The sequence below is a fragment of the Chenopodium album genome, chromosome 4 (assembly GCF_948465745.1).
Source record: "Chenopodium album chromosome 4, dcCheAlbu1.1, whole genome shotgun sequence".
Taxonomy (NCBI): domain Eukaryota; kingdom Viridiplantae; phylum Streptophyta; class Magnoliopsida; order Caryophyllales; family Amaranthaceae; genus Chenopodium; species Chenopodium album.
This window is the reverse complement of record NC_137837.1, coordinates 27,580,572-27,602,553: the sequence shown is the minus strand read 5'-3', so window position 1 is coordinate 27,602,553 and position 21,982 is coordinate 27,580,572. Positions and strand designations below refer to the sequence as shown.

Below are 21,982 nucleotides of genomic sequence, written 5' to 3'. Positions count from 1 at the left end.
CTTTGTGCATCATGTCATGGAGCAAGGCAGTTGCTGCACGTTGGTAAGTAGCACCTGCGTTTTTCAACCCAAATGGCATTACCGTGTAACAGTAAGTGCCCCATGGTGTGATAAAAGTTGTCTTCTCCATGTCTTCTTCCGCCATGAGAATCTGATTGTACCCTGCGTATCCGTCCATGAATGAGAGAAGCGCGTGATTTGCTGTGTTGTCTACCAGAATATCGATGTGTGGCAAAGGGAAGTCGTCCTTTGGACTTGCCTTATTTAGATCTCGATAGTCGACACACATCCTTACCCTTCCGTCTTTCTTTGGAACTGGGACGACGTTGGCGACCCATTCGGGGTATTTGGATACCTTGATGAAACCTGCAGTTATTTGTTTTTGAACTTCTTCTTTTATTTTAAGTGCTACTTCGGGTTTCATTCGACGCAACTTTTGTTTTACAGGTTTCATTCCTTGAATTATAGTGTGTTGAGCTATTTCTCTGTTAATGCCTGGCATATCTTCATATGACCAAGCAAATACATCGATAAATTCTTTAAGCAAGTTAATTAAATCGGTTCTTTCTTGTTTATTCAATGTTAGTCCGATTTTAACTTCTCTTTTATGAGTTGAATCATTTGAGATGTCAATAGTTTCAGTCTCTTCAATTACTGGTGTTTTCTTTTCAAGTGTTTCCATTGCTTTAATAAATTCTTTATCTTTTTCATCGTTAGCTAAGCAATGTTCGTCATCTTGGGTTAGGGAAGAACACGAGAAGTAAGGAGAATGAGCGATATTATTATACTCTGAGATCATTACATCAAAGAGTGATATGTCCTCAGGGACTGGATCACTAACTATCCTAGGAGAGGAAAAAGGAAGGGGAGGCGTTATAGCTAAAGACTTAGAAGGTTCTAAAGGGGAAGACTCTGACTCAGACTCTGACTCTGACGATTCTTCAAACATCGGCCCTTGTCCTGTCGTGATTGATATCTTCCTTCCACTCGGAGTAATCACCTTGATAGTCTTGCGCCACCCTTGCAATAATCCTTCGGCTGGAGTAATTAGCTTTGAGGGGTCGAAGTTTTCACTTTGTAGGACCGTTTGAATGAGTGAAGAGTTATCTTCTTCATAAACTAACTCATTCTTTTCTCGCCCAAACAGTAATCCCATGACATTAAAGTCAAAGCATGGAGGTGCTTTCTCCTTATGGACGGGAGTTGGGATTTCGTCAATGAAGTAGCAATCCAAGAAAATCTCGAATCCTGGTGGTCGTATGCCATTTACAACAAATGGTTCGGGAAATTCATGGCATGGATAGTCCTCTCCTTCTTTTATAAACTGACCATTAAGCGTAAGGGGGTACTGATCCATTGGAATTGCTTTCTTTTGAATACGAGCGTCCCTACGTGCTTTCAATTTATCCTGGGCTCGCTTGAGATCTTTCCGAGTCGGTTTGAAACCAAGTCCGAAAGTATCTAGCTTAGGGAGGCCAGGTGACTCTATCGATTTTGCTATCCCCTTCTTCTTTCCTAAGGTCATCCCAGGGAAGTGTCCTTGTTTCTTTAGCATAGTGTTGATAATCATGTTGGAATGGGGGTCGTGGCAAAGAGATGTCCTTTCATCCTCTTGGATTAAGGAGACTTCTTCGTTAAAGCCCCATAGGTCTTCATCATCTTTTTCGTGCTCCACGTTGATGATTGGATTCTCTATTGATTTGATCCTCATTGGCGAAGCATCAATGGTGATGGGGATTCCTCCAACTATGGCTTTCACTTGTTGGTGAAGAGATGAAGGGACGGCCTTTAGGTCATGGAGCCAAGGGCGTCCTAACAACAGATTGAATGAGGCTTTGATGTCTACCACTTGAAAAGTAGTAGCATGTTCTATTGCTCCTGCCGTCACATTTAGGGTTATTTTGCCGAGAGCTTGACGTCGAGTATTATCGTAAGCTCTTATTCCTTGTGTGGACGGAGTTAAATCCTCATCCTTTATGCCAAGCATCCTTGCAGTCCTAAGTGGACAGACATTAATAGCCGATCCATTGTCTACAAGAGTCATGGGAACGTTCATTCTTTTGCAGACTACCGTGAGGTTTAATGCCTTGTAGTGTTTGTCACCTTCCGGGGGTAAATCTTTATCAGAGAAGGTGATTAGATTAATTGGACTAGGGAGATCACTCGTGAGGAAGTTAGCTAGTCCCTCAGGAGTGGTGTCAAGATCTATCCCGATTTTATCCAAGGCATTCATCACATCTAACCTATGTTCTCGAGATGTTGCCAGAAGCTTCCATACATTCATCTCAACTTTTGTCCTCTTGAATTGTTTAATAATGTCATTGTCTTCGATGATAGGTATGGGAACTTGTTGTACATTAGGCATAGGTTGTGTTGAAACGGGAGGTTGTATTCTCCCGGATCTTGTGAGTACGTCTATTGATGAATCCTCTTCAGCCCAAATGTCGTCCGTGGTGTATGATACAGAAGGTGAAGGTCCTACTATGTCTTTTAGATAGACATCTTCTTCATCACTGTCCCATACTCCATTAACATTTATGTCCTCTTCTTGTTGAACTCGGACTAACTCTTTTCTATCAATCATTTTCTGCACCAAATCCTTGAACTTGAAGCAGTTTTCTAGAGTGTGTCCTCCTGACTGATGGTATTGACAGTAATATCTATCTGTCCTTTTTAATGATTCAAATGGTCTCGGTTCGAGAGGTTTGACCTTGCCATTCTCGGAGAGCATTTCAAACATTTGTGTATACGGGATCCCAATTGGAGTATAAACTTTATTGCTCTTCTTGGGTCTTTCGGTGACTTGTAAGGGAAAGTGTTTTGCCTCATAAGTCGTTTTTACTGGTGTGAATTCTCTCTTAGGTTCTTCATCATATTCCTTGCGAAGTTCATTCAAAATTTTGAGAGTTTCATGTAACAGTTGCGATGTCTCCCTCAGATACAGTGTGAGTATTCGTATCTCTACCTCATTTGCTGGTTCTAGAAGATTATCTTTGACATCGAAAAAGGTCTCTTCTTCTTCCTCTTCGATGTTGGTTTCTTTAAAAGGCTTAATGAGAGATGAGGTGTCAACTTCGCTTTCTTCATCGGAGATAGCCAATGTGTGAGCTAGAGGTGCATTGTCAATACTCGGTTTCTTACTGGCAGGGGGCAACGACAGCTTGTTACTGTCAATTAGGTCTTGGATAGCTTCCTTAAGCTTCCAACAGCTTTCAGTAGAATGGCCCCTACCTTGATGATATTTGCAATGTGCATTGGGGTTCCAATTAGGCGACCTCTTCTCGACTGGTGGATCTCCAAATGGTCCAATGGGAGTTATAAGACCTTTTGCATTTAGTCGATCAAACGCGGTGTCATAACTCATGCAAATAAGAGTGAAGTTTCTCCTAAACGGTTTCTTTTGTCCTTGATTGTTCATGGCGAGGACTTCTCCTAGATTAAAGGTGTTAACATTATTTGAGTGGGCGGTTTTGGAAGAAGAAGGATTGTCGTTCTTCTTTCCTTTCCAGCCACTGTTGGAGTTATTGTTGGCAGCTTTAGATTTAGCTAAGTCATCTTCAATATTAATCCCAATATCATAAACAGCCTTAAAGGTATGAAGGTTATTTTGATATTTAAGATGTTTTGAATATTTTTCTTGGAGATTTTTAATGAACAGTCTCACGAACTCTTTTTCACTTGGTACCTCAATCATTTTAGCCAAGGTTTCTCTCCACTTGTTAAAGAAAGATGTGAAGCCCTCATTCTCCTTCTGTTTGAGGATTTCAAGTTCTCTATGGTTAGTTTCGACTTGAACGTTACACTTGTACCTATCGACGAAAGCGTTTGCTATGGATTCCCAGGTAGAGGTCTTTTCTTTTTCAAGAGAAAAGAACCATTGTTGGCAAACGGTCTCGAGAGATAGCGAGAACAGAGAAGGGAAGACCTTCTTATCGATACCCTTGATACTCATTATTGTTTCAAATTCCCTTAGATGAAAGTAGGGGTTGTCGATTGCCCTAAACTTTGGGATGTCGTTGGCACTGAACTTCTGCGGAAGAAGATCCTTATCCACCGAGACCCCTTGGGATGTGAATTCTTGAAACTTGTAGTTGCTGGACAACTTGCTTAGGCTTTCTTGCATGAGGTCCATTTGTTGTTGCTTCGCGGGATCCTCGATCTTAAGTGCGAGAAGATTTAGTGTCTCAGTTACAGTAGCCAGTTGATTCTTGAGATCGTTAACTTCTTCCTGAGTTGCCATTATAACTCTTGCTTTTCTCTTGCGAGCTATAGGTTTGTCGAAAAGTTGGACTTGTACGAAGAGGTTATCTTTGATTAATCGTCCTTCCTTTCTTGACCACGCGCTGTAAATTAAGCCAGTTTGCGTTTTAATTACTTGACTCGAATCAATTTGACTTTATGGTTTTTATTTTAAAAAAGAAAAAAAAGGGTATGTAAGAAGTATGCATATTTTTAGGGAGCAATAATGTATATTTTTAGGGAGCAATAATGTACATGTGTTTAGGGAACTTAAGTATTATTATTTATTGGAGGATTAGTATCCGAATTACCCCCCTAAAAAAATAACGAAAAATGACGCGCGCACACAAGACTCCCTTAATCATGGTCAAGACATGTGTTTTGGTGAGTGTATTGAGTGTAAGTGACATGCTTGGACTCTTGTGTAAGACCATGGGACTTAGTGCCTAAACTCGAATATTAATTCAATTAAGCATTATTGCCAGCAAAATTAACCGAATTAAACAGGGAACTGATTAATTAGACATTAGGTGATGACTCGACAAATAATCCGAACTGTCGACCAAGCGACAGGACTGGCGTCACAATATGGTGGTTGGCGCCAGACTTTTTAGTAAATGTCTGGCGCTACACACCATACAGTGGCGCTACAGCCCAGATTTTGGCACCAATATTGGAGCCTCGGTCTGGGACTGTTTTCGATATTATTAGTCAACTGGGGTATGCCTAAAGTCGTACTAGGTCAATTCCGATTAAAAAAAGAAAAAAACTTTATTGACTCGAATTAATTAATTAATTAATTAATTAGGAAAAGTTCTTTAAGACATTAATTATAATCTCAACACAAATCAACAAACGGTTAGGAGGAGCATGGAATATATATGCACAACAAATAATGCACAATAAGTCAAGTAGGCACAATATGATGCAATGAGTTCGCAACCTAACCATGGCTCTAGTTCTCTAAAGTTCGGGATATGGTTTAGTCAAATAGGGTCCACGGTTAATTGTCCAGATGCACCGCGTAGAAGCCTAACCGTGAAGGGTTAACGCGTGTGGATAGAACACCGCGAGTTTTTTAGAAAAAACTCACTTCCATGGTTTGGTGAATTCAACCTCTCAGATGTACCCTTTGTTGCCAGGAGCGTTCAATCAGGTAGATAGAGCATGAATTCCCGGAGGGTTATGTCCATTTGTAGAACACATATGGGTTTCAGAAAAATGAGAAAAAATTCAATCAGGAAGCAGGATCGAGCAAACAATACGAAAAACCGGTTAAAATTAGAACGCATATTTCTGGCTCGGTATTGGGGGAAATTGGCGCCAATAAACAGAGACTGGCGCCAACTTTTAACTGTAGCGCCTGGCGCCAATACTGGCGTCTGGCGCTACGGCTAAAAGTTTGGCGCCAAGCTCTTGCCCCTAACTCTACTTCCCACATGCCTCAGCAGCTTTTTGTGCTCAATAAAATCATCCAGTTTCGCGTGGTGTTATTTCAGTCCTAGTTGTGAAAGACATTTCTCAAATTTCCTACGTGTAAAAATCCTATGTTTTTACTCATTACGGATGGTCTTTCCAATGAGAACCTTTTTATGTATATGACAATAATGTTAATCAAAATTACGCACATGAAATACTTAGAACTTTTCGAGTCTCATCCACTCATTCTAAATCATTGCCGAAACAAATTCAGGAATTAAAATAGAAATCCTCCCCAGTAGAGTCGCCAAAAATTGTAGGGAATAATTTCAAGCCTTAAAAATCCCACTAGCTTGAACCCCACTGTGATCATACACTAAAGTACGGTGGCGTCCAAAAGGGAAGAAGATAGAGCAAAAGAGTCGCCAACAAGTTTTTATGGAACTTGTAAACCGTTCACGAGGTGAAGGTTACACCCCTTAACGATCCAAGAGATCGTCAACTCCATAAGGTCATGAACCAAATGAGGGTTCGGGGATGATGGTACAAATCCAACCTAAAAGAGATTGAACCTGCCCTAATAATAGGCCTCTACTTTATTCTGCTCGTATTCATGTGCGCTTTCTGGCTAACATACAATCAATAGGATTAACCCTAAACCTGTTTAATCTATGTTGGTTGAATTTAATGCACAAATAAATCTATTATTGGCGATCACTTAAATTACAATCACAATTAACCTAACAAGATTATTAATTATCTTATTAAGCGTGATTGCAAGTACAAATTCCCTTTAACATGCAATAAAAGGTGATCAAGCAATAACAATAAAAAATATACCAAGCAACATAATAGTAATATCATGATAATAAAAATAATCATGTTAAAGCATAGCAAGATCCTAGGCATGATACTAACAAGATTAACAACAAACCCTAGCATGTCACTAAACAATAAAAATCAAATCTTTAGCCCTAACATGATATTAACATGAATTATTATTAGGAAGAACATAGGAAGCATCATAACAATCATATTTAATATTAAAAATACCCTAGACATGATACTAGGAATATCATAATAACAATCTAAACATGATATCTACATCATAAAATCAATTAAACCATTAAAGTACTTACTTGGATGCCTCGTACCTCTTTCTAATAACAAAATACACACGTTAGTAACTTCAAGGAAAATAATAATCAAAACAATTAAATTAAATAATTGAAAGAGAGATTTGGGACCAAACCCTCATAAATTAAACCTTTCACGTCTAGGGCGAAGGCAACTTCGAATATGGCTAGGTGTTTCTAGATCTTGCGAATGCGGAATTTTGTATTTGAGAAAAGGCTAGAAAGAATGCTAAAGAATTAATGTTATTGAAAATTGATGAATGAAGAGAATTAATGAATGGTCATTGATGAATAATTTCGTGAATGAAGAGAGTTGATTATTGGTAATTGATGAAGAAAACGGAGTTTTTGATACGATATTTATAGAGAAAATCATCCAAAAAAGATAATTTATCAAAACAGAGTCTGAAGACCACAAAACAACCTTGGCGCCAGCCCTGGCTCATTGGCGCCAGGACCAGTGGCTAGCGCCAGACGCCAATGGCTGGCGTCTGGCGCCAATCTTGATTCCAGGCGCCAAGGCCTGGGGTTGGACGCCAAATTGGATTTCAACGCGTTTTCGAAAATCTGATAAATTTCCCGTACTGGAAGATAAAATAATATAATTTCAGTCGAAAATGCTATTTAATCTAATTAAAACTCTGAAGAATCCTAATTGAATTAAGAATGATAAGACCTTCTAGAATTTTCTAGAAGACCAAAACCATTCCTAATTACATTAGGAATGATAAATCATATTAGGCCCTCCCCTAGATCATAGGGTCGTACTTAAAGCTCAAACCGGGCCCAGTTTAGTAAATTGGCCATAAATTTCTCAATATTTATCGGAATTGGGCTTATAATATATCATTGGAAAGGTCTTTGCAAGCCCCATCTAACTAAACCACTATTGGACCCATATCATGGACCAAACAAACTGGATTGGTTGTTTTCTTAAAATAAAGTTTTCAAAAACAGAAAGAAAAGAAAAGAAATAAAAAACTTTCCGCAACACTAGACTTTTCCACACTTTCGTTTCATTCGATTATGATTCGACGTGAAAGGCACTCATCACCGGGTTTGGTTTTAGGGAGACACAAATAGGTGTCTACATTAGCAGATTGGGATACTCATGGTGTCCTTCATCATTGCCATAATCTACCTTCTAGTGGGCATCTTGGTTCTACTGCAACTGCCTACCGAGTGCTTCAATGTGGTTTCTATTGGCCATCATTATTCAAGGACGCTCGTATCTTTTGCAATGCATGTGATGAGTGTCAAAGAACAGGGAATATATCGAAGAGGCAAGAGATGCCACAAAATGGAATTCTTGAGGTTAAGCCTTTTGATGTATGGGGAATTGATTTTATGGGACCATTTCCTTCCTCTAGCGGAAATCGGTACATTTTTGTTGCCGTCGACTATGTCACTAAGTGGATCGAAGCTATTGCGTCACCAACTAACGACTCAAAGGTCGTTATGAAGTTATTTAATAAGATCATCTTCCCGCGTTTCGGAGTCCCAAGAGTTGTTATTAGTGATGGAGGTTCTCATTTCCATCAACGAACTTTTAAGGCTCTTCTCAAGAAACATGGGGTTACCCACAAGGTTGGTTTGGCCTATCATCCTCAAACGAGTGGCCAAGTTGAGGTATCCAATCAACAAATCAAGAGAATCCTTGAAAAGGTTGTCAACAAGTCCCGCAAAGATTGGTCATTAAAGTCGGACGATACATTGTGGGCATTGCGAACGGCCTACAAGACTCCGTTAGGGACAACTCCATATCGGTTGGTGTATGGCAAGGCATGTCATTTACCGGTCAAAATGGAATACTTTTCACAATGGGCTGTCAAGGAGATCAATTTAGACTTAGAAAAGGCCGATGAAGCGAGACTTCTTCAATTGAATGAGTTAGATGAGCTTCGACTAGAAGCTTATGAGAACCATAGGTTGTATAAGGAGCAAACGAAAAAGTTTCATGACAAGATGATTCAAAAACGTGAGTTGAATGTTGGTGATAAAGTTTTGCTTTATAATTCACGACTTCGACTTTTCCCAAGTAAGCTTAAGTCTAGGTGGTCCGGACCTTTCACCATTACTGAGGTTAAAGATCATGGAGCTATTGAAGTTGCTAGTGAAAATGGTTCCAAATTTAAGGTGAACGGACAACGTTGAAACTCTATACCGAAGGTGCTTTCATTGGTGGATTGGAGACGATTTATCTCTCCGATTCACATAATGATGCTTGAAGTTGAGGTAAGAAGTCGAGCTCACGACTCTAAATGAGCGCTTATCGGGAGGCCTCCCGATATTTAGCTTAGTTTAGTTGTTTTCGTAGTTTTTTTTTATTATTTTTTTATTATTAATATATATATATATATATATATATATATATATATATATATATATATATATATATATATATATATATATATATATATATATATATATATATATATATATATATATTTTCTTTTCTTTCTATTTTTGAATTCACTTGGATTCGATTTTTAATAATTTCACTGATTTCTTGCATTAACGATGCTAATGATTTTTAGAGTGGTGTTCAAGATTTTATTAAATGATTTCAGGTGGTTTAAGGATGTTAAGTACAAGGGTTTAGTGCCAAAGTTCAGAAGCTGATTTTCTTTCCTGCAAAAACAAACCAGCAGCAAATAAATAAATTGTCAAAATATACCTTTGTCCACTCTTTCAGCCATAACTTTAGTTATAGAGGTCGGATTGATATTATTCAAGTTGGGTTAGAAACTAGACTTGAAGAGCTTTCCGACGGTAGGTCACACGCCTATATATGACTTACGAATCAGAAGTTACAAGCCTGTGAAGCTGACGTTGTACCTGCAGCGCGAAGCAGCGATAGCTCGTGAATTAGCTCTCATAGATCGAGAGCAATCAGCATTCCGAGCGATAGCTCACTCTATGAACGAGCTATAGCTCGTTGCTACTACACCCCACGGGATGCCCGAGCGAGAGCTCCTTGACGAGTGAGCTATAGCTCCTCTTTTACAACCCATTAGCAGCCCACATGTTCTAAGTCTATCACAATTTCACTCCCCTGCTTCTCAAAACCCAAGACTCTTTCCTACTGCTCCACCATTCTCCTAGCAGCCCACACCTCCGAACCTCACAACCACCGTCGGCGAGTCACCTCTGGCCGTCGGCGACCACTTTTAGCCACCCTATAACCACCCTAATACCACCAATTCACCTATTTTCCCCATATCACACCTCTTGTGCAAACCCTAACTTTTTCAATTGAAATAGGGGTTTTTGATTTCATTCATATTGGAGCAAATTGGACTCTTGAACTTGATATTTAGCATTTATATAGGGGATTGACATCAGATTTGGGCATAATTGACAAGTTTATAAAGGTTTTGTGATCAATTTTTTTTCTCTATCTTTGAACTTATTTGTGAATTGTGATTTGTTTGGACATATACCTTAGCTTGGGTGATTACTCTGAATTATTGATTCTTGATTGATTTTTAGACGATTCTTGTTGCACATTGTTGAACTTGATTTGAATATTAATCTTGTGATTTCTGATTTGTGTTTCTAATTGGTGAAGTGTTGAAAGTTGTGCAACAGTTCCTGTGATTATTTTTTTAGTCATGACTGCAGCTAGGAGGACTAATCCCAAACGAAACGCCACTAAACCAATACCACAAATCAAGCCAATCTCCAAGAACAAACCCCTGCCCAAAGCTCCTCAACCATCAGCCTCCCCAACTACAATTCCCCCACCTCAATCTGAAAGCCAACCCTCTTTCCCTGACCCCGCACATAAGCGCCGATTTGACAATATCCTTACCCGTCCCGTAAAGCCTACACTATTTTATTCAAAGAAAGATGCTGGAAAGTTAGGTTTACATGGGAGCATTCTATGGGCCTTATCATCTTGTTCATGGGAGAAATTCCTAAGCTTTGAGGAGTACACCTATAAAGACTGGACATATGAATTTTTGGCTTCTCTTGAAGTCCATGGGTGTTTGAGAACTTATCCTAAATTGCATATAACATTTCAACTTGATGGAGAGAAACACCAAATGTCAGTTGATCAGTTAAACGAGGTCTTTGGTTGGAAACAAAAAGGAGTGATTCATCCGGACAATTTTGACACTTTTCTTGATGGTCTCATCAAGGAGGAGGATCTATTTTATGCTGATGAATTTTGGTCTGAAATTACCGATAGGAGAGATTGGCGAGCTAGTCATAGCAAATCATCGTCAATTATTAATCCAACCATGAGGATGCTTCACCGGTTGATTAAGGGTGCTTTTTATCCTAAGAAAGACATGAGTCAAGTATGCACTAGTGACCTCCGGCACCTATGGTTCTTAATGAGTGATGATCTGGAACAACACGGTCATATAGATTATGGGAGTTTCTTGGTTCGCTCTTTTCTCAATGTTCGTGATGAGTCTAGTGAAATCCACTGTGGGGGGTTTATTACTTGTATTGCCAAGTCTTTGGGACTATCGACTAAGGGTAAGACTCCAGTTTCAAAACATAAGTCATTGGATATTGATGCGATGAAATGTTTTGAATGGATTGAGTTGGAGAGAAGGGGGAGTGATACTCGTTATGTTTGGTGCTTAAAGGGGGATTTGAAAGGACAGCGGAAAACACGCTACTCTTACCTCCCACGTGTCGAGGCTCATTTAAACAGTGATGATTCATGGTTATTTGCTCCAAACCATGCGGATGCTAGTCAGTCAGGTTCCCAACCTCTACCTCAGATGACCAACACCCAAGCACTACCACATGTTACTAATGTCGAGCCTAGAGAGACAGGAACTTCCTCTCAAGCCACTACTGATGTTTCATTGACTATTGAAGAGGCATTACAAGCTATCTTGAATTCTTTCACCTCCTTTCGAGAGGAGACATCTAAGAAATTCGACATCATCGAGGGTCATGTAGTCAAGCTTCGCAAGGAGGTCAAGAGCCTACGCCGCTTAATTAGAGGAGACGAACCCGCTACAGTTGCCACCACCACTGCACAAGAGGAACCTCTCCCTACTACCGGTGATGCTGCTCCCGGTCCAGCTCCTAATCAGTGAGCAATTTTTCTTCCCTCTCCTTTTGTCTTTATGCATTTTTCACAGTGAGGACACTGTGTTTCATTTAGCTTGGGGAAGGGATGTCTATCTTTAATTGCTTTCATATTGTAGTTTGATTTGCTTTAGTAGGATTGTTGTACGGTTTGTACCATTCATTAGGAGTGGGAGTTTACGTGCAACGGAAAAAAATGTATTGCTTTCTTAGTTTAGTTGTGTTTTCGAATAATACATTCTTCTGCCTAGTCGATATTTTTGTAGACCCCAAGCCAAAGTGAGTTTTTGGAACCTGATAGATTGACTGTCACATTTATAACAGTCTATATTTTTTTGGCGTGTGATAGTTCCTGGTGCAATTTTGATCTTGATTTTTCCTAGAGACTCGTAGTAATTTGGTTGTGATGAATGCATGATTGAAATGATAAAGGTCTTTCTTTTTCTCATTTGAGCCTCCAGATATTATTTTTGGTACATTTGCTCCTTAATTGTTACCCATGTTGAGCTTTAACCTTCATTGAATTCTCCATATTACAAGACTTTGCCCTCAATTGGTTACTATACCAAATCCTAGCTTGGGGGAGTGGTCTATCTTGTGATTTGTGGTTTTTATTTGGCTAAATATTTACTTTGTGGTGCAATAAAGGAGATTTTGAATGGAAGCTCAAGGTTGGAAAAAAAAATGAAAATGAAATTGAAAATGAAAAAAAAAAAAAAAAAGTAGAATAAATGGGGTATGAGAAAAAAAAAAGAAAAAAAAAATTAAAGAAAGAAGGGAAAAAAAGGAAATCAATTTACTTTGGTGTATAGTGATTTTTTTGTTCTGGTTTTCATGGTGTATGGAGAGGCTAGATGCTAAGCAAGGTTATCTTCGACATGCATTTGGTTGTGTTGTTATTATATACTATTATTACCACTCTCCCAGCTAGCTCAACTCTTACATTTCCCAAAATGTTTATCCTACCTCTCACCCTAGCCCCATTACAACCCTCATAAAGACCTCTTGATCTTCGTGCATAAGTTATGATTGAGTGAATTGAGTTTTAAGTCAAAGTTAAAGAGTATTTGTTACATTTCAAGTCGACATGGTATAGGTTGAGTGTTTGTTATAACCCCAAGCTGGTAGAGCACCTCTCGTGCTCAACTGCAGCATATCTACAGGAAATCGGCGGAGACTAACTTGGAAAGAGACTGTTTGTGGCCTCTAGATTGGAGAGTTAATTGCAGGACTATAAATGCTACGTGGTTCTATATGTATCCGAGCCAGATTTCAGTTTTGCTAACTTTGGTTTGATTGTTTGTTCGATAGTCGAGTCGGTCTTATTCAAGTTCTCTGGAAGTCTTGTTTGTCTTGTTTCTCCATCTTGAGTCTAGTGTTGCTTAGGGACAAGCAACAGTTTAGCTTGGGGGAATTTGATAAATCATATCTGTATAGGATTGTTGGGCACATTTTTAATTGTTTTTTAGTTCTTCTTAGTCTCTTAGTCGTTAGTTTTAGAGTCAATTATGTATAGGTTATCACTATCGTGTTGTATTATGCTCCGTTTGTGTTTTCTTAATGTTTCAGGTAGCTCTCATAGCTTTTTGGACGCTCTCGGAAGAATTCAACATTTTTCGAATAGTCGTTGGATGGAGGGATGTTGATTTGAGGCCGATGATTCTTTAACCTTGTGCTTATATATGAATGTAGATTCTTTAAAGCAAATCAGAGTTGTTTCGTAGTCCCTATTGCAAGTTCGAGATCGTTTTAGGCCTTTGATGCATTGACAGTTCGAGTTGCTAAGCATTCTTATATCGAGCTATAGCTCGAGTACTAGCTCAGTAAGGCCGCAAGCTAAGGAAGCTGCGAGCTATCGCTCGCCACCTAGCTCGCCTATTAGCTCATCACTGCCATATGCAAGTCCTATCCGAGCTATAGCTCGCCAGCTAGCTCGCCAAGGCAGTAGCTACATTTGACGAGGGAGCGATAGCTCGCTGATTAGAGAGCTATAGCTCGACCCTGCTATCTTTTACGACATTAGTGAGCGAGAGCTCACTCAATGAACGAGCTATAGCTCGTTGCTGCTCCAGCGCTTCTTGGTCATTTGACGTCATCAAGTCGAGTATCGTGCCACGCCATCAATTTTCATCCAATAGCATAATAGTTTATGTATTTATTTATTTATTTTATTTAGGTTGAGGCAAAAATATAAATACTGGAGAGGATTTTATTTTGCCTCTTATGCTTTATTTTTCTAGATTAAACGCTTCTTAGTTTTCTTTCTCTCCATTGTTGAACCCTAGCTTTTCATTCTTCATTAATTCAATCATCGAGGTATTTCAATTATTCTTTTCGTTCTTTATTTATTTTATTAATTATGAATTCAAGTTTATTTATCTCTTTTGTTTTGTTTATCTCAATTATGAGTGAGTACTCGTTTTCTAGGGTTAAGTGAGGGAAGCCATGTTTATACCATGATTATTTGTGCTTATTTATTTATAAATTTATGAATTAGGGTTTGAATAATTCCAATTGATTTGTGTTTTATTGTTTAATTCATGTAATTGGCTAATATCATGAGTTAATTATTTAGCTAATAAAAATTAGAATTGAAAGATCATATTTTTAGAGGCTTAATTACAATTGGCGAATTTGATTATGTTAGCGACCGAACTACATATGTTAATTCGTAAGCGTTAATTCCCGACCGTAGGATTAACAAGTGCTTTAATTATTCGACCTAGTTTGTTTATTAATGGATTGTTTGCATTTCTTGGATTGGTATAAGCATGGTGGACCGAACGTATGCCCTAGACTTTAATTTGTCTTAGAACAACCTTATTTTCATTATTGTCATTCTTTAGTTAATTAATCATCGAATCATTATTCGTTTATAGAAATAGTTCATATAATTGGGCAAAAACTAATAGAACCTGTCTCCCTGTGGGATTCGACCCGTATTTGCTAAATCTCTGCTAACAACAGACACCGTGCACTTGTGGTATAACTTTTTATTCATCATGGAGCAGCAGGAACGACGAAGACATCAGAAGAATGCTGTCTAGCGACCCTCTATCCTAAGTACGCGACCGCTCCATAAGTCCCCAAGAAATAGCGACGCTCAGCAGAATACTGTGCGGCTAACCCAGGGACTGTCCAACCGCCCCACGACCGGTATACCACCTTAGGTCCCTATAAAGAGCATCAATCAGGCAAGAATATATCTAAAGCATTGCAAAAAAGCAAAATAAATAATAAAAGTCGTACCGCGATGATCCGGTTCCGGACGTGTGTAGTGGACATGTCCACCTAGTGACCGCCCCAAGAGGCGCTCACTGGAAATCCCCGCGGCGATGGTCTCGCCGGCGCAGCAGAAGGAAAGTACTCGTAGAACCAGATCTACAAAGGGTTCAAAAGTGTGAGTAAATGCTAACTAGTATGCAGAGCTAAACTTTATAGGGAATAAATATTTACCTCTACGACCTTCCAAAAGGCAGACAAAGCAACGTTCGTTTCAAAGGACCGGTGTCGACACGAGTCCCTCAGCGCACGAACAAAGTCAGCATAGGCCACACTGGCCCAGTCATAAGTCCCGATAGTAAAGCAACGCCCTACTACCTTTGTCAGGGGAGAATGTCCCTGACAGCGCAAAGATGCACACCCGCTGCTCTCGGGTGGTCGCATCGTCATCAAGAGCCGCTGCCAGCGTCGAGCGGCGAATAGCTAAACTGGGTCGTCTCAACCTCAGCTCGGGCCCAAATAGCGATCGGTCGTAACAGCTCCTCGACCTCCGAAGAGAAGACGTCGATTCTACTGTCAAACGGCAGTGGCACAGAAGTGAACTCCAGTTCTGTGATGAGACTGAAGTCTGTAGGGGTGACCATCATCTCGCCCCAGGGGAAATGGAAGGTGTTGGTGGTGTCCCAGAAGAACTCCACCAAAGCGCGCACTACATGATGACCCCCGCTGGAGGCGACCATAGCCTCAGAGGTCTCAAACAGAGTAGCTAGCACGCAAGACTCCCATAGGAGCCTCGTCTCAAGGTCCTTGGCGATGTACATCCTGTACAAATCACCCAAACCATCACAGCCAAAGCCATGATGCCGTGTCCTCCCAGGCGCGATGCCCTGTCTCACCCTCTCAGAAATGTGGTGGACAGGGGCGAAGAACAGGGTCCGCTCATCCCACTCCGGAAGTCGACCAAGCGAAGTGGAAGGCGTAACGTCATCCTCTACGGGCTCATGCTCCCGTCTAGTGTTTCGGGATCGTGAACCCGAGCCTCGTTGTCTAGCCATGCTACATTGTGCAAAATTATCATAATTTAAGGTTCTATAGTATCTAAGGTTCGCCTAGCCGCATGATACTATGTTCGCAAAAAAAAAAAAACAGAGTACGTAGTACTAAAACAGAGCACAAATTCGAATTAAGCATGACAACATTTTTCAAGAAATTAAACAATTTCTTACAACACTATAGTGGTTATTGTGACAAATTGAATAAGAATTACTAGCAAAAATGTCAAGAACAAGCCACATTGTTCTTCACGACCTTAAGAGGTCCAACAATGGCAAATTGCTCATTTCTTCACCAAATTGAGTCAAACGAGTCTCAAATTACTCCCAAGGCAATATATAAACATAATCGAGCAATTTCATGGCATAAAACTTGATAAACAAAGCAAATTGAGCATTATAAGTTTCGAATTTTCATGAAATTCGTGAATAAACATGCCAAAAATTCATAAAAACTGATGTGAGATTGAAGAAAACTTACATTGATCGGGAAAATAGATGAAAAGAGCTTTGATTTGCAACAAATTTGAGCGAATTCGGTTGAGAAACGAGCAAGCATTGAGCAATTGAAGTTTTCGGACTTTTTTCGAGCAAAATCGCGACGAGCAAAGCAGCAAATGAAGAGGAAAGGGGTATTTAAGGAAATCCCCGTGTTGGCGCCAAGCCCTATGCATCGGCGTCACAAATTTGACTTGGCGCCTGGCGCGAATATCAGCGCCTGGCGTTAATGCTAATTAATAAGGTGGCGCTGATAGTTTTTCAATGGCGCCAAAGCACCCAGCCCCCTGATGAGGTTGAGCTAGCCTTCTTCAACATATTTTTGGGTTCCTGGGTACGCCAGTTAGCCCTTCTAAGCAATTTGACACGATTTAGTAATCGGCTTGATTACATGAAGTGATCGACCTGATAAAAGATCGTCTCACTTAGCTTAAAGCGCCTAAGCATTGGCTCATTAGCAAAAAAAAAAAAAAAAAAGAGTACCGACATATAGGTTCAAAGCAATAGAAGCGCCGACGTACAGGCATAGCGGAAGCAAAGTTCAGGCGAACTTTTAAAGATCGACAGGCGTGGATCTTCGGTAATTTTCTTTGGAAAATTATCGCATCAAATGAGGATGACTTCAACAGAAGATATCTTCGACAGCATTCCCTAGCTTGCGGAGAGTTGTCACAAACATTTGGAGGTAATTTCGGGCGAAGTTATCTTCGATCATATTCCCTTAGGCATGGAAGATGGTCATAATGCGGATGGAGATTGTTTCAAGAGAAATAATCTTCAATAGTATTCCCTTGGACGTGGAATATTATCAATGCGGATGAGGATTGTTTCAAGAGAAGAACTCTTCGATGGTATTTCCTTGGATGTGAAATATTATCATAGCGGAGGAGGATCGTTTCAGGCGAAGCAATCTTCCAAATTTGGAAGCAGTTACGGGCGTAGCGGTTTTCAAGCGGGATGACATTCTCTAGCTTGCAGGAGGTCATCAAAACAACAAAAACAGAAGCAACAATCGGTTACTTTCAGAGACGTGTGCTAGACGGTGCAAGATGTGCGTTTCTTAACTCTTTTACTTGTTTAACTAACGTTAGTTTGCAGGTATCGGTGTTGCAAGATTGATTTAGGATTGCAGAACGTTCTGAATCATTCTCCGTCCCTATCGATACTTTGACTTTTTTTTTCGAAACTTGCGTTTCTCCAAACTCAATCAAAGTGGGGGCTTCTGTAGACACCCATTTGTGTCTCCCCAAAACCAAACCCGGTGATAAGTACCTTTCACGTCGAACTATAATCGAATGAAGCGAAAGTGTGTAAAGTCTAGTGTTGCGGATAGTTTTAATTTCTTTTCTCCTCTCTCTGTTTTTGAAAACTTATTTTAAGAAAACAGCCAATTCAGTTTGGTTGGTCCATGATATGGGTTCAATAATAGTGTAGTTGGATGGGGCTTGCAAAGACCTTTCCAACGATATATTATAAGCCCAATTCCGATGAATATTGAGGAAGTTATGGCCAATTTACTAAACCGGGCCCGGTTTGAGCTTTATATACGGCCCAATGATCTTGGGGAGGGCCTAACATGATTTATCATTCCTAATGCAATTAGGAATGGTTTTAGTCTTCTAGAATCTTCTAAAAGGTTCTTTTCATTCCTTATTCAATTAGCATTGATAAGTTGACTTTTGTTGACTTTTCAGAGTTTTAATCAAAATCAAATAGCATTTTTGAGGAAATTATATGATTTTATCCTCCAGTACGGCAAACTTATCGGATTTTCGAAACGCGTTAAAATCAGGCTTGGCGCCTAACCCCAGGCCTTGGCGCCTGGAACCAGGCCTGGCGCTAGTGTTGGCGCCTGGCGCCAGCTAGCCAGTGTTGGCGCCAGCTCTGTTTTCTGTGCGTCAAACTCTGTTTTGTTTAATTTATCTTTTTGGCTGATTTTCTCTATAAATATCGTATGAAAAACTCCGTTTTCATTCACCAATTCTCACGATCATTCACCTACAATCAGTTTTAATTAGCATTCTCTTAATCTTTCAATTCTTTCTCTCTTTCCTTAATTCTAACTTTGTTTTCACATACAAAATTCCGCATTCGCAAGATCTAGAAACACCTAGCCATATTCGAAGTTGCCTTCGCCCTAGACGTGAAAGGTTTAATTTCTGAGGGTTTGGTCCCAAATCTCTCTTTCAATTATTTAATTTAATTGTTTTGTTTATTATTTTCCTTGAAGTTACTAACGTGTGTATTTTGTTATTAGAAAGAGGTACGAAACATCAAAGTAAGTGCTTTAATTGATTTATTGATGTTATGATGTAGAAATCATGTTTAAATTGTTATTATGATATTCCTAGTATCATGTCTAGGGTAACTTTAATATTAAATATGATTGTTACGATGCTTCCTATGTTCTTCCTAATATTTATGATTGTTAGTATCATGTTAGGGCTAAATATTTGATTTTTATTGCTTAGTGACATGCTAGGGTTTGTTATTAATCTTGTTAGTATCATGCCTAGGATCTTGCTATTATTATTATGCTTTAATGTTAACATGAACATGATTATGATTATAATTGTTATAATTTATGATTATGATGATTATTATTATTGTTATGATTATTATAATTATTATTTATGATATTGATGATTATTTATTATGTTGCTTGATACATATTATATTTATTATTTATTGCTTGATCACACCTTTTATGCATGTTTAAAGGGAATTAGTACTTGTAATCACGCTTAATAAGATAATTAATAATCTTGTTAGGGTTAATATGATTATATTTCAAGTGATCGCCAATAATAGATTTATTTGTGCATTGAAATTCAACCAACATAGATTAAACAGGTTTAGGGTTAATCCTATTGATTTCATGTTAGTCAGAAAGCGCACATGAATACGATCAGAATAAAGTAGAGGCCTATTATTAGGGAAGGTTCAATCTTTTTTAGGTTGGATTTGTACCTTCATCCCCGAACCTTTATTTGGTTCAAGACCTTATGGAGTTGACGATCTCTTGGATCGTTAAGGGGTGTAACCTTCACCTCGTGAATGGTTTACAAGTTCTTAAAAAACTTGTTGGCGACTCTTTTGCTCTATCTTCTTCCCTTTTGGACGCCACCGTACTTTAGTGTATGATCACAGTGGGGTTCAAACTAGTGGGATTTAAAGGCTTGAAATTATTCCCTACAGGTAGCTTGTAATCTTCTCATTTTATTGCATCTGTTAGTTTTATTAGCTGCATTAAATAGGACAGAATGAAGTACGCTGTTTTGATTTGTGACTTTATGGCTATGGATATATCTCAGATTTTTTAACAGAGCTGGCTTGTTCTTTGGTCATGGCACAAGGAGAGCCTGTTACTACTCACATAGAACTTGTACAAGCTAATGACACACCTAGGAGACCAAGGATTCTTCTAGCTGCAAGTGAAAGTGTTGCTGCGATCAAGTTTGAGAACCTCTGTCATTGCTTTTCTGAATGGGCTGATGTAAAAGCAGTGACATCTAAATCTGCATTGCATTTTATTAACAGCGTGACAATTCCAGAGGATCTGATGCTATACACAGATGAGGATGAATGGTCTAACTGGAGTAAAATAGGTGGCAATGTCCATCACATTGAGCTTTGCAGGTGGGCTGACATCATGGTTATTGCCCCTCTTTCAGCAAACACACTTGGCAAGGTAATTCAACTCTTTCCATTATGTATCATCTCATTCATCTGGTCACGTTTCTAACTTTTCTCATTCAAGATTTAGATATGCCATTTGTGGAAATGTCAATTCACTCTTTTAGGTTAAGCACTAATACAGTAACCTCACTTCATAAAAAGATGAGCATTACCTCAGTTAGCACTCATTATGGATTAGAGAGAATGTATATTCACTTTTTTTAAAAAAAAATCTTGCATCTACATTGCCATTTTCTAAAGGCTGTTAGGCTACTTCTATCATGACTTCAGACTTTCTGAGTCATAACACTACATAATTTGAACGTAATCAGTCCAGCTATCTCCCTCTCTCATAAATTATAAGTATTTTAGGTTGAATAAACATGCAGGTAAAAATGGACTGTATATGATGATTTGCTGGGAAAGTCAATGTCTCAAACTTAACCTTGTGTATCTAATAAAAATATATGGATATATGAAGGCATTCTGAAATTTTATGGAAATTAATCCTTCTTATGAATTTGAATTTGTTATGGTGAGGTGAAAATGATCTCTCTATTTCTTGTAATATATTATGGGAGACAACAATGACTTGTTATGCAAATGTTTTTCTGTGAAATTTATCTAGTTTTTATGAAATTTCTTGTAAGTTTGACTTATATTTTTTTGGTTACAAAGGCCTCATCAAGGAGTGTACTATACTTGTATCTTTGTTTGCATTGGGGTTTTTGCTAATCAATTTTAATTTCTCTTTTTAATGTATTTTATCTATTGCGAACACGCCTGCTTTTAGTGTGATTAGTTTTTTGCTATATATGTCTAATGGCTCTGGTCTGAGATATAATGTGATGAAGATTACCTTCTTAATTAAGTGAAAGAACCTTATAATGAACTTTGTATATCTAATTAATCTTTTAAATTGTTCAACTAAAGTTCCTTTCCTTTTTTTTAGTGCTCGATTTTTCTATAATCCCATTTTGATTTGTTTGTGTGTTTTGTTTATTAGGGGATCTAGATCCGAATATGTGTAAATAGTGCTAGAGGTGGATACTAAAGCTCAAGAAGATGCTTCCTGAATTGGTCCCAAATTGCTTTACTTGAGAAATTGGAGAAGCAGGAGAAAGAAATGATAATACGGTCCAAAGAATGGTAGAAAATATTGTTTGAGGGACAAAATGATTTAGTTTAAACTTTTAATTGTTTTTTCTAAGTTTAACAAGTGATAAATTAATTTTGTAATATTCCTTATAGATAACAATGTACAAACATTTAATTTATAATAATAAAATTCAATTTTTTTTAATTTAATTGTATTATTATTATTATTATTATTATTATTATTATTATTATTATTATTATTATTATTATTATTATTATTATTATTATTATTATTATTATTATTATTATTATTATTATTATCAATTTACTTATTGTTATTATACTAGAATTAGGTATATGCATTGTGTGGCATTAGGTATAGGGAACCGTGGCAATATGTATAGTGAATCGTGGCATTAGGCATATGAAACCGTGGCATTAGGTATTATAGCTAATGCCACGACAATAATGGTGTCGTTGCATCAAGTATTGATCTAACGCCACGGATCATTGATATCGTGGCATTAGGTGTCATATGTCGTTGCATTAGACCTACTGCAACGCCAGGAGATGCCACGGTAC

The 21,982-nt window shown here is 38.5% G+C and overlaps 1 protein-coding gene across 1 annotated transcript in view; it reads left to right on the top strand.

The window, feature by feature from the left end:
- The window catches only part of LOC145626888 (phosphopantothenoylcysteine decarboxylase HAL3b-like), a 51,020-nt gene extending 29,410 nt beyond the window's left edge, over positions 1 to 21,610 (top strand). The window contains exons 2-3 of the mRNA XM_081679353.1: positions 19,823 to 20,315; positions 21,309 to 21,610. Coding sequence (XP_081535479.1) covers positions 19,971 to 20,315; positions 21,309 to 21,317 — 354 coding nt within the window. The 5' untranslated portion in view covers positions 19,823 to 19,970 and the 3' untranslated portion in view covers positions 21,318 to 21,610. The remainder of the gene's footprint in view (positions 1 to 19,822; positions 20,316 to 21,308) is intronic.
- The last annotated feature ends 372 nt before the right edge of the window (positions 21,611 to 21,982 follow it).